We start from the raw sequence: 13,294 nt of genomic DNA, 5'->3' as shown, positions 1-13,294 counted from the left end.
TCGGCTCGGGTTGTGATCCCGGAGTCCTGGGATCGAGTCCCACATCGGGCTCCTTGCTCAGCAGGGAGCCTGCTTCTCCCTCTGCTTCTGCCTGCCTCTCTGCCTATGCTCACTCTCTCTGACAAATAAAATCTTAAAAAAAAAAAAAAAAAAAAGAATTCAGGTCTTCAAGTTCTTTGAATGCTTTGCATTCAAAAAGCAACTTAAACCTTTGTGTTAAATTCTCCCTTTAATTAGAAAATGCAAAGTTCAAGTAAATCAAATATTCTGGTGAGGTAGGCACATAAGTGATCAAGTTATCAGATACCATGTATCATTTAAATAACTGTAACTGCAAAGAGTGTGGGCATTACTCTGCCCAGAAATAGTTAAAATAAGAGAAAATAAGCAAACATATTTAGTTTTTTGGGATTTTACTCCTGAATTTATAAGATGACTTTTAGTTTTATTTCTGGGTAGTTCTATGACTCCTTTTATTCTCTATATTATTTATTTTCCAAATTTTCTATCTTGTGTGTGACAGTAAATGATTTTTAAAAGATGCTATCACCTATTGGTAAAGATGATTTTTAAATGATTTTTAAAAGATGCATCATCTAACTAGATCACCTATTGGTAGCTAAACCTTCCCTAGGAGTAAGATGACTGACTCTTGCTCCAAGACAGACCCATCCTGAGGCTGCTGATGGCGCACAGGTCACTCTGCCTTCCCTGCTCAGACATTACCTCTCCTGTGAGCTGAGACACCTCTGCCTCCAAGTCCTGTTTCTCTGTGGCAATCTGCTGCTTTTCAGAATTCAAGACATCCTTTTCTCCCTGAAGATCCTGGAGCTTCTGCTCAAAGTCGCTTTCCATCTTTTTCATTTCTACCTGTAGCTCATGTCGGGCTGTTAACTCTGAGTCCAACTAAAGGAGAAAGGAATTAGGCTCCTAGTAAACTGTCCAGGAAGAAGCAGAGTGTTATTCCCCAAAATTCACTGTTTTGTCCCAATCCTTTACAGAGCTCACTTTCCCAGGAAAGGACTGGGAAAAAAGGCCACTATAATTTTTGAATTCAAAATCAGGGTTAAAGAAGAGGGAACCAGAGATTATTTCCAGTCTCTCTAATTTGGGAGTTCTAAAAACAAACATAAAACAACCTAAGACAAATACTGTGCGATTTCGCTTATACATGGAATTAAAAAAACAAATGAACGAACAAATATAAGCATAAATGAGCTGATAAATACAGAGAACAAAGAGGTGTTTGCCAGAGGGAATGGGGATGGGGGATGGGCAAATGGGTGAAGGAGTGGAAGGTAGAGGCTTCCAGAAATGGAGTAAGTCACAGGGATGAAAGGTACAGCAGAGGGAATATAGTGAACCGTTACCCTAAGAGTGTTGTGTGGTGACAGACGGCAGCTACACTTGTGCAGAGCACGGTATAATGTATAGACTTGTCAAATCACTATGTTGTGCCCCTAAACTAACCTAACATTGTGTGTCAACTGTATTTCAATTAAAAAACAAACAAACAGGGCGCGTGGATGGCTCGGTCGGTCAAGCATCCGACTCTTGATTGCAGCTCAGGTCACAATCTCAGAATTGTGAGATTGAGCCCTGTGCGTCAGGCTCTGCACTCAGCACAGAGTCTGCTTAAGATTCTCTTCCTCTCCCTCTGCTCCTCCCCCCATCGCCCCCTGCGCTTGCTTAAAATAAAAGGTGTGTGTGTGGGGGTGCAAAAACAACAAGAACAAACCTAACATTTTTAAAGAAATTTAACATTGTTAAGACATTTACACCAGAGCAGCTATGGTGTATAATCCCAACCGCTTCTAGGAGCAAAACCCTATCAACCACAACAGAAGTCCTAACAACTGAAGAGAAAAAAGGAATTGAGACATATTCCAGTCCCTGTTGTTCTGGGGTAAGAGGCCTGAGATGCCAGCAAAACCCCAGGAACTGTTATACATGAGAGTCATCTGTCGTTCCTGTCCTACCCAGGGGCTCCCAAACTGCGGACCACTAACTCCTCTGCATCACATCCACGTTAGTTTCTCCAGTGACGAACCTATGCCAGAAAGGTTCCGCCAGGAACTGCTACTGGGTGCTGAATGCTTGTGAAATATCACAGGTAACAGTTTCACATGTCAGAAAAAATATCATAATCCTTAAAAAGAAAAAAAGAAGAAAAGAAAAAAGAAAGGCCCTCAATTGTTTGATCTCTCACACACACACACACACCTTCTTTTCCAGTTCTGTAGCTTTGGCTTCAGATTTCTCCACCTTTGTTTTATCAATCATTTGATCTGAAAAGAAAGAGTCAGTAAGTGAAGCTCCCAGTTCTCTTGTCTTTCCCTCTCACTACCTCCATCCTTCAATATAACCGAAGGACAATCTTTTGTCCATTTGCTTATTTTTATTATCCTTCTTAATGTTCTGCTCTAGACAAAGAAATGGATCTTTCAGTTAAGTTCAACAGGCAATTTCTGCGTGCCTGTTATACAGTAAGGCCACCGTGCTAGATGGCCTGGAGAATGCCCGCCCATAAGTGATACTTAAGAATCTGTGAGACCAGCAGGAATCACAGATAATAGGTATAGTCCCTTCAAAAGGTAGGGTGGTGTTTGAGTATGGGTAAATTTTAGATTTACAGAATAATAAACTAAAGATCTCTGTATTCCTAGCACAGAAGTTGGTTATCACCTAAAGACAAAAATGGAAATACCTGGAGACTAGAAAGATACCTTTCCTGAAAATTTCACTGGAAGAAAGAGAAAATATGAAAGGCAGAGCAATGTTTTAAGGAGACAGATCGGAGAACATACTTACCAATCAACCCCTCAATATCAATGTGGAGGTGCCGGCACTTGAAGTCAGGATCAGCCCCATTCTTGTGCAAAACTATTTGAGAAATACATTCTTCAATCAACTTATAGTACTGTGGCCTATGGAAGAAGAGAAGAAGGCTATCAGAGGAAAACCAAAATATAATTTTCCGAAGCATTCAGGATCAGGAAAAGTTAACTGCTTTGATAAGAGAGAGACCTGAGGGGATGTGTTCCTGAAAAGACCTTTTCATAAAACTAGCAGACATCCACTGCCATGTTAGGAAACTCGCTATTGTACAACAGCTACCCATCTTCTTCAGATAATCAAAACTTATTGCCATCTACCTCCTGGTGCCAATCATTTCCCATCTAAAACTCAGGCTCGAGCCTTTCTGTAACAGATAGCACTACCCCTGAACCTCTACTTCTAGGCAACCTGAAAGAACCTGAAATGGGTACCTCCCTTTGCTATCATCATAACCCCACCTCACCTCTTCTCTTTCCAAAAAAGGGACATTTTACCTTATATAGTCTGACCTCCTCCATAAGGATGCTTTTCAGTCAGATTAAAAGGATAACTAACAACTCCTTTTTTTTTTTTTAAGATTTTATTTATTATTTGACAGAGAGAGACAGAGCAAGAGAGGGAACACAAGCAGGGGGAGTGGGAGAGGGAGAAGCAGGGTTCCCGCTGAGCAGGGAGCCCAATGTGGGGCTCGATCCCAGGACCCTGGGATCATGAGCTGAGCTGAAGGCAGACGCTTAATGACTGAGTCACCCAGGTGCCCCTAACAACTCCTTTTATATCTGTGACTAAAAATGAACTGTAATCCTCGTCTTTGTCTCTTCTTTTTCCCTTTACAGACAGTCTTTGAATTTAAAGATTTTGCTCTCTCTACTTAGGCTCAAATTCAATACTTCTCACAGGTATACCATCTTACCTGGCCTCATAGTCATTTCGGACCAAGAGCAGGTGCTGCAGGATGGACAGGAAGTGTGGCTCTGCCTTTGAATCCTTCACTGTGTTTAAGAGAATCTGGAAGACATCACTGAAGTCGGTGAAAAAGGGGAAGAAGCTAAGGAAAGCATCTATTTAGAAACCATGTTTGACAGGTGGACTGCCCTGCTCTTGGCAAAAGTCACAAGATGCCACTTCTTTTCTAACAGCTGCCTCTCCTGTAAATTACCCCAAATTTTAAGCTCCATAAGCTTCCTTAGGCTGAAGAACCAGTGAGCTGGGTGGTGGTATACACAAAGATAAAGGATTCCCAGTACTTGGCCTGGAGATGAAGCAGTAGGCGGAAGTGAAAAGGTAACTGCACACAAGTCACTTGTGTCAAATAGCAGTACGCAGCCAAACCATTCCCTCTGTCAGTCTCAGGGACACAGAGAAGAAAGCAAAATTACAAGCCCGCCCCTAGCTTATGCATATTCTCCAAAGACCAGCTCTACACCACAGTAAGCTAAGATTTCATATTCTAGGAGGTCCATACTTATTTTGATAGCTACTTCCATTTCAAGGAACCCGCAGATCTCTGGTCCATGCTGAGGGAAATAAAGCACACAGCAATCAAAAGACACCTGCCTCATCTACTGAGAAGACACGCAGACCAATGCCCTGTTCTGAGTCATCACCCCACACCATTCCATACAGGGATCCACACTGAATGTCTCATGTGTCCTGAACCCAGTTCATAAAAGGATATTCCATCTCCATTCGAATGTCATCCAGCCGTCCCCTCAGGTCATAGGAATCTTCTTCTCCTTGCTCATCAAACACATTTAATTGCACTCTCATATCATCATTTTCAATCTCTCGAAGGTCCTGTCAACAACCAAGGTACAAGTCAGGGAACCCAGAAGTGTCCTCTGCTGGCTAGAAACCCAAGCCTTTCAACCTGGTTCTTAAACAGAAAGCCAAAGTGACACTAGAGATGATGGGGCCATGAGAGCTGGTAGCGAAGCGTGGCTGTCCTAATGGAGAGCTGTGGCTCACCTGCAACACCTGATGCAGCCCCAGGCGCATCAGTTCACTTCGGATGTGCACTCGAAAGTCAAGTTCTTCGGCTGGTGTGATGAGAGCATTGATCAGCTGCAGACAGCCCACCTAAAGTAAGAAAATTCGGAAGCGTGTCATTGCTGACTCCTAGGGACCAAGATTCCATTCTCTTTACATGCATATGTAGAAGATGCAGTACAAAACGACAAGAACAGCTTCCTATTAGAGCAGTAAGACCTGATTTGAGCCCAGGTGTGGAGAGCTCAGAGCTCTAAATGCTTCCAAGGATTTGATGGGAGACTTTGTTCTCAGCCTTGGCTTTCCTAGCATATAAATAGAGAGAATGCCTTTTCCCCCATCCCATAATAAGGAAAGCTGCTCTTTCTCTGCCTTCTTGGAGAGAAGGATAATCATTTTCCCTTCAGAACAAATCCTGAAATATAAAACATATACAGATGCAACTCATTTCATTGCATTTCACTTTATCACACTGCACTATATAATATGGTTTTGGGTTTTTTTTGTTGTTTTTACAAATTGAAAGTCTGTGGCAACCCTGAGTCAAGCAAGTTTATCAGTGCTAATTTTCCAACAGCACTTGTTCACTCACTCTTGTCTCTGTGTTGTAGTTTAGTAATTCTCAGAATATTTCAAACTTTTTCATTATTATTTTATTTGTCATGGTCATCTGTGATCATTGATTATGACATGCTGAAAGCTCATGTGATAGTTACTGTTTTTAAGCAATAAAATATTTAATTAAGGTAGCTACATTGTTGTAGACATAATGTTATTTACACTTAATAAACCACGGTATGAGTAAACATAACTTTTACATGCATGAAACTAGGAAACCCAAAAATTCATTTAACTCACTTTACTGAGATACTGGTTTTATTTTAATGTTCTGGAAGCAAACCTGCAGTATCTCCAAGGAATGCCTGTAGCTGGGAACCATTCCATGTGTTCTCTTAAAAAGGTCAAATAGAACCTAAGTCCTTCCATCTTGAGTTCTATTCTTGGACAGTTTTGGAGGATATACTTGCCTTGAGTGCAATGGAGGTCCCACTTTTTAATCCATCCAACAATGGCTGGAAGCGTTCCACCTCATCCATCTCAGCTCTTTCTGTCATCGCCGTCAAAACCCTTTCATTCCTGCCCAGGAGGAAGGAAAGGGAGAGAAATGTCTAAGTGCCCTGGCACAGACAGGCATAGCAAGTAAATTATACAGGGGTACAGATCAGTTAGAAAATAGAACATTATCAACTGTCCAGACTTCCATTATTCTCCTCATCACCTAGGGCAGGGGTCAGAATCTGGTGAAAGCTAAGGACAATCTCCTCAGAAAAATGTATTTCCTAAAACCCATTCCTAGACCTTTATCTATGGATACCAAATTAGAACACCTGTTCTATGGAGTATAAACTGGTATAAATTTTGGAAGGGTATAGTATCAATTTTAAGTGCACATAACTTTTGGCATACTTCTAGAAACCTATCCCACATAAATGCGTAAATGTGAAACAATGTATGTACAAAGATGTTCATTATGGCATCATTTGTAACAGTAAAACTTCTTATCACCTACAGCAAGGGCCAAAATCTGCTAAGAAAAAAAAATTTTTTTCACCTAAAATGTCTAACAACAGGGAAACTGTTAAATAAATTATGGGACATACATACTATGGAATGCTAAACAGCCAGTAAAGTTAAGGTAGATCTTTAAGTACCGACACAGAAAGATGTTTAAGATCAACTGTTAAATTTAAAAAAAAAAAAAAGGGGGGGGGAGGGGGAAGAAATGAATGGTATGATTTAGTTTTAATTAAACCAAACTGTTCCACAGCAATAAAAATCTATTCTTTGCATGTGATTTGTTTTATAGGCATAAGCCATCATTCCTTAATTCTAACATTCTATCTTTGGGAGTGACAGAAAATATCTTGGGAGTCCAAGAAATACAATTTATTTGCACTAGGAAAAAAAAAATCTTTAAGACCATACCCAAGCCATTAACACTGGTTGCCTCTGCAGAAAAGGATTTACTGAAGGTATGAGGCTGTTAAATTTTACTTTATATGTTTCTTTTCTGTTTGAATTAAAAAAATAAAGTTGTGTTACTTCTGAATTAAAAAACAAAGTAAACGTAACCCTTGCCTTCGGCAATAGAGACAATAACAGACACCTTGCAGATCACCCCTCTGATAACCACCAGTATGCTGAGGACGGCGCCAAACACCTCATAGTCCTTCTTAAACATTAGGATTCAGTGTTCACGCTTGGTCTTACCTAGTATTTAAGATAAAGTGGACACCCAATCAACTCAATTTTCCTCTAGACTAGGGAAGGTGGTCGTAAAGAGAATGGAGGGGGCCTGGTGGAGCCTGGGTGGTTCAGTCATTAAGCATCTGCCTTCGGCTCAGGTCATGATCCCAGGGTCCTGGGATCAAGCCCCACATCAGGCTCCCTGCTCAGTGGGAAGCCTGCTTCTCCCTCTCCCACTCCCCTTGCTTGTGTTCCCTCTCTTGCTGTCTGTCAAATAAATAAATAAAATCTTAAAAAAAAAAAAAAAAGGAGAGAGAGAGAGAGAGAATAGAGAAGAGCTATAACCCAATTACATACATGTCCTCTGGCTGTGGTAAGATACAAAGAGCAGAGAGCAGCTTAGCTGCATCAATCATCATGTTGGGAACAGCCGGATCCATGGCTCTGACCAGCAGCAGGATTCCTTCTTCTGTTTCCAGCATGGTCTTGATTCCAAACTGGAAGGATAAGAATAGAGAAGGGAGCCTTAATGATGACAGCATTTGACCAAGGACTAAGTTAGGGGTGGTTATGGGTTCAATGATGTCCCCCCTAAATTCTTAGGTTGAAGTCCTAAGCCCCAATACCTCAGAATATGACCTTATTTGGAAATAGGGTCATTGGCAGATGTGATTAAGTAAGTTACAACAAGGTCATACTAGAGTAGGGTAGACCCTTAATCCAATATGACTGTGGTCCCCGTAATAAGGAAACATGTCAACACAGACAGGCACAGTAGACCACCATCTTGTGAACACAAAGGCAGACCCTGGGGTGAGGCATCTAAAAGCCATGGAATGCCAAAGACTGACAGCAAGCTACCAGAAGCCAGAAGAGAGGCATGGAACATACACTCTCCCTCACAGCCTTCGGAAGGACTCAATACTACCAAATACTAAATACCTGGATTTAGAGCCTCCAAGAACCGTGAGACAATAAATTTCTGTTGTTTAATACACAGTCTGTAGTGCTTTGTTATAATAGCCACAGCAAACTAATACAGGAGGAGACCTCTTTCCAGAATAGCTAAATAGGGATGAGTATAAATACAACACAATTTTATATTAGATACTACACTTGATCTTAGCCAAAAGGCTGAGAAGCAATACAATTTTATATTAGATACAACACAATTCCAGGCCTTCAAAAAAAAACACAAAACTTTGATTCTTATATTTCTTTTAAATGCCTCTTGCATCCAATGGGGTTAAGTAAATTTAACAAAATTAAATAATGAGAAAGACAGATCTGCACTCTGGAGCAAACAACTGTGAGATCCCAGAGTTTAAATGGGAGAAAGGAAGGAGAGAAGGAAGGAAGGAAAGAACAAATAAAAGAAAAGAAGCAGGGAAGGAGGGAGGGTAAGGTAGATTGATTCTACAGTAGGAAGAGTACGGAAAACAAACAGAAAATAAATCTTCCAAAAATAATAAATACAGATTAGGAAATTCAAGAATTAGCAAAACAAAGTATAAAAAGAAGAAAGAAAATGAGCCTACCTTCTGAAGCAGACATCAGAACTGGGAAAAAAAGGTCCACAGAAACATACATATGTGGCCATCAAAAAGCTGTAATACTAAAAGGAAAAGCTAACAGTCTTGAACTTTATATTCCTAGGTCCTTTTTAGAGTTTACCAATAGAAAACAAAGAACAGGGGTCATGATGATGGTTGGAATGAGAATGGGAAAAATCTCACCTTGTTGTTCATAAACGCTTTCAAGCAACGGATGATCTCATGCTTGTTACGGCTATCGTAGCTTCTGTGTGTAGAAGACATACTACATTAGTTCCTGTTATTGTACACCCCTCTTCCATTTGACTTTTCAATCTTGTACACATAGGTCTTTGGAACATCCCCAACTAGTAGCTAAGTAAATTCTAGGACATAGCAATTTGCCTTGAAACACTGACAAAAACAGGTAGTTGAGAGGAACTGCCACCATCAGACCTCTGGTTAATCTTCTTGTAATCCAAAAATTTAGTACTACATTAAAATCTTTTGTTTAACTCCCTCTAGGCTTCTAAGTGCTAAATTTGATCAGGAGTATATCCCATCTATTACTGCCTGCCTCACTAAGTCAAAGGCTTCAAGCCTGTCCATTCAGGAGGTAGGGGCCCTATGTTTGGTTTTGGAAAGATCATAAGAAGTAGAGAAGTCACTGTGGGTCAGGCTGACTTCAAGGTAGCCTAAGATAGTCCAAGATATCCCAAGAACTATTCCAACCCTGAAGACTGTCAGAAAATTAGTTCCAAATTTATCAAGAATATTTTAAGACTTCTGAATGGGATATAACCCAGAATGGGTCCCAAGGGAGCTCTGAATGAATGCTGACCCCACTTCCAGATTGGGTGAGAACCTATGCTGGCAGACCCACAATCTTATGTGGTCCACAGCCTATGTTATCCAGTGTGTTCCTCTTCCCTTTGTTATATCTGTAATCATCACTCATCCTCTAGTTTGCCCAAAGACAAACCCTCTTTGCAACTAGCAGCATATTCTCCTAGTCTACAATTTCTCATTTTAGTGCCATTTTCTCCTATAGAGCAAACAGCCAAGTCCCCTACTACCCTCCACCAAAAATATGTCAAAAGTTGAAGTCCTCACCCAGGAGTCTCCTCTTTCTCATCATGGAGTCGTTTAAGGATATCCAATAAAGAGGCCAGGCCCTCAGCACCAAATGTTTGCACCCAGCTGTAAGGAATCGACAGAGACAATGCAATATTAAATCAGTATTAATCCACCCAAGCAACTCTTTACCCCCAATCCAGAACTCTCAAACATCCTTGCTCCTCTGATCTTCAATACTCACCAATAAATCCTAACCCTGGGCTCTCACTCTTGTTACCACCTCAGAATCCTCACCTGACAGGGTTGTTGTTGAGGGAGACACGAAGGGATTCCAGGCAGGTGAGCAGAGGCATATCCCGCAAGCCTGACCTCAACTCCTGAATGTACATCATAGCAGACCTAGAGCTCTCCCTCTGGCTCATGCCCTAGACAGGAACATATGGGAAGATCAGTCAATACTGGATGCAGTCATAAACTGGACTAGCATTAGTCATTACTTTTTGAATATCAAGCCAGACATACATCATACACAGCACCAAATTCTGTGGGACTCAGAATTTCCCATCTCATTCCCCACATACACTTCGTGAAGACTGAATGAAGTAAAAAGTATCTTAATAACAGTAACTTGAATGAGAGTAAAACATGAGTATATGACAGAATAAAATAAGACTGATGTAGACATAAAATGTTCTACAACACTGGTAAAACAAACAGGTCCAAGATAAGGGCATAGTCTCCCATGGCATGGGTACCTGCCCCAGGACTCACAGCCTTAGACGTATGCAAGTATTGGGACACCATCTCCCTCTTGATGATTATGTCCTTCTCCCTCAAAGGCTGCTGTTTCTCCTCATTCAAGTTCATATCCAACTAGTAGACGGAGGGGGGGAAAAAAAGGAAGAAAATAAAACTGCATCAAATTCCTTACAAGTTTTCAGTGTTTAATATTTAGTATACTTAGTCAAGAGTTAAACACATTAAATGCTTACTGAATCAGTAAATTTTCCTGATCACTTGAGATTTAAGCTATTACAGATTATGAAAATTCCTCAGGGATGTTAATGGTTAACATTTTAGCCTAAATTCCTACAGACACTTTTATACATAATGTTTTTCCTAACAAATATATACTCTTAAGCTAGATGAAAATTCTATTTTTTATTACTGAAACAAAAGGACACATTATGTTTTTTGTACTTGGGATAGTCTTAAGAATCTCTTCTGGATGACTAGCATCTTCCAAACCCATAAGATCTGCACCACTCTAGGGTGTAAACACCCATTACCACTGGTTAATTTAGTCTTTGTACAAACTCCTTTCCCATGAAGAAAGAACGAGAAACCCTGTGATAAAGCCCCTCAAACAGATGTAACTTGGATGTGGTATTGAGGAAAAGGTTCAACTTGAGCCTGTTACGTGTACGGCCATGTGTCTGAGTCCACTGCCTCAGTGAGCACAAATTTAACCCAGTAAGTCCAAAATATTATTTGAAATGGGGAAAGGGTAGGGGAAAAACGGATACATTCCAGTTCCTCTCTGTCTCCAGGTGTGTGCGTGTGTGAGAGAGAAAGAGAGGGAAACACTGTCCCTAAATAGTAAAACAAATGTGATGTTTTTCTGACTCAATTCCTGGTGCTTTTTTCCTCCTTTTACATATAAACTGAATACAGAAGTTGCAAAGTGGGGGCCTTCAGGCTGAATCAGACCCAAAGACACGGTACGTTTTGCTTAGCTAGTTCAACATTTTAAATCTGGAAGACTTTATATAAAGGATGCAATCATCAAATTTCAGATTCTGCGTAACTCTATGGGTCAGTTTCCTCCACCAATTTTTTATAGTGATAGCAAGGATAAGAGAGACGGACAAAAACCTATGATGAAATAAAACTTAAAAGAACATTAGTACAAGGGACTTTATGTGGAATTGTGATTTGAATGAACAGTTTTTTATTTTTTATTTTATTTTTTTTAATTCATTTGACAGACAGAGATCACAAGTAGGCAGAGAGGCAGGCAGAGAGAGAGAGGAAGAAGCAGGCTCCCTGCTGAGCAGAGAGCCTGATGCGGGGCCCAATTCCAGGACCCTGGGATCATGACCTGAGCTGAAGGCAGAGGCTTTAACCCACTGAGCCATCCAGGCACCCCTGAATGAACAGTTTTTTAAAGAAAATGACCAACTGGTAAAATCTGAATGCTATCTATAACAGTTGATAAGGTAAAATCTGAATGCTATCTATAATAGTTCATACTATTAAACAATTACCGTTTTTCAAGAATTGAAGATTTCTGACTTCTTTAGAAAAACAGAAATACCGGTACTACTGGGCATTTCCAACTGGAGTGCTACAGAAGCTACCGGCATTGAACTGTGGCTGGCCCTCTTAACAAAAACACCTGAAGTCCTTCTGCATTTGACCACAGTCCCTCCTCCTTTTCATCACTCGCTATCTGGCTTAATTTATTGTTCCTGCCTTCTTGGCCCTGAAAACATGTACATTTGCAATCCAAGCCCAAAAGACGGTCTTAGGCTCTCACAGCACTTGGACTGAGAGACAAACTGAAAGCTATAGTGAAAAAGAATAATAGTACTGCTGAGTGTTTATTATATACCAGGCCCAGTGTTAAGAATTTTACGCCCATGCTTTTATTAAGTTAGGCCTGCCCCTAGTCTGTGTTTGAATCTGAGATCATCTATCAAGGCAATATATAGGTCATAGGAAACCTCGGAACCATGTACTCACAACTTTCCCAGACCTATTAGCACTACTGTGCATTCGCTGAGTGTCCTGCTCACTCAGTGTCCCTCATGGAGGACACGAAATCAAGTCACATCCCTGTGCATTTCATTACTTAAATGACTTCATCCACAATCTTTAAAGGTCTTCTAGGAATTACAGCATCAGAATTATCTCTCCAGATTCACCACTAAATAGAAGACCGTGGGTAAATGATGACTTTCCATGCCTCAGTCTCCTTTCATATAAAATTGGTTGCAAATGCTTTAAAACTTTATCCACCCTGGCTAACCCAAAAGTGGTCTCCACACCACCACATGAGTTGGTCCACTTGCCTAAGGTCTTTGTGGTTAACATACTGTTGTGCCGAAGGACATTAACAAGGTGGGCATCCATTAGACATGTCCAAGTCTAACTCATCGATTTCCATCTATGGACTGGTGCTTGTATATTTAGTCCCTTTGTTAATAGGACTATTAAGACATTCTCTGTTAAACCTGAAATTCTTTGTAATTAAGGGCTAATTAAGGGGGATCATGCCCAAAAGAGTGCCCACCAGGCCCACAAATGCATTTTCAGAAAAAAAAGCAGTTTTGGGGTGGAAAACTTACCAGCATCTGTTCAAAGAGTACTAGAACTTGCTCATCTGAAACATCTTGCAATGACTGTGCTGTGGGGTCATCCCCATAGGATGCAGAAGAATTTCTATGAGCAGAATTGGGCTTTTCCTTCTCCTTCTTAATTCTCATGCTGGTAAATCTCTCCAGCTGAGAAAGAGAAAAAATTATTAGCGATCCATTTTCATTCACACAACAAACCACACACGAAGTAGTCAACTCTCTAACTTCTTATACGTGCATGGTTCCTCTGGT

The 13,294-nt window shown here is 40.6% G+C and overlaps 1 protein-coding gene across 3 annotated transcripts in view; it reads right to left on the bottom strand.

Annotated features, from left to right (window-relative positions):
* The window catches only part of DIAPH1 (diaphanous related formin 1), a 96,584-nt gene that overhangs the window by 56,201 nt on the left and 27,089 nt on the right, over positions 1-13,294 (bottom strand). For 2 of the 3 annotated variants that reach the window (XM_080803816.1, XM_080803815.1), the window contains 13 exons: positions 13,034-13,189; positions 10,455-10,556; positions 9,978-10,108; positions 9,720-9,806; positions 8,811-8,874; positions 7,432-7,571; positions 5,856-5,964; positions 4,807-4,917; positions 4,517-4,635; positions 3,752-3,868; positions 2,812-2,927; positions 2,224-2,288; positions 727-906 (listed from right to left, as the gene is read on the bottom strand). In XM_080803816.1, the coding sequence (XP_080659942.1) occupies positions 727-906; positions 2,224-2,288; positions 2,812-2,927; positions 3,752-3,868; positions 4,517-4,635; positions 4,807-4,917; positions 5,856-5,964; positions 7,432-7,571; positions 8,811-8,874; positions 9,720-9,806; positions 9,978-10,108; positions 10,455-10,556; positions 13,034-13,189 (1,497 nt within the window). Of the gene's footprint in view, positions 1-726; positions 907-2,223; positions 2,289-2,811; positions 2,928-3,751; positions 3,869-4,516; positions 4,636-4,806; positions 4,918-5,855; positions 5,965-7,431; positions 7,572-8,612; positions 8,634-8,810; positions 8,875-9,719; positions 9,807-9,977; positions 10,109-10,454; positions 10,557-13,033; positions 13,190-13,294 lie in introns of those variants that run through there. The other variant, XM_080803817.1, reaches the window with a different exon arrangement.

This window comes from Martes martes (assembly GCF_963455335.1).
Source record: "Martes martes genome assembly, chromosome: 5".
Classification (NCBI taxonomy): domain Eukaryota; kingdom Metazoa; phylum Chordata; class Mammalia; order Carnivora; family Mustelidae; genus Martes; species Martes martes.
The sequence above is the reverse complement of the archived record's forward strand: the minus strand, read 5'-3'. Positions and strand labels throughout refer to the sequence as shown.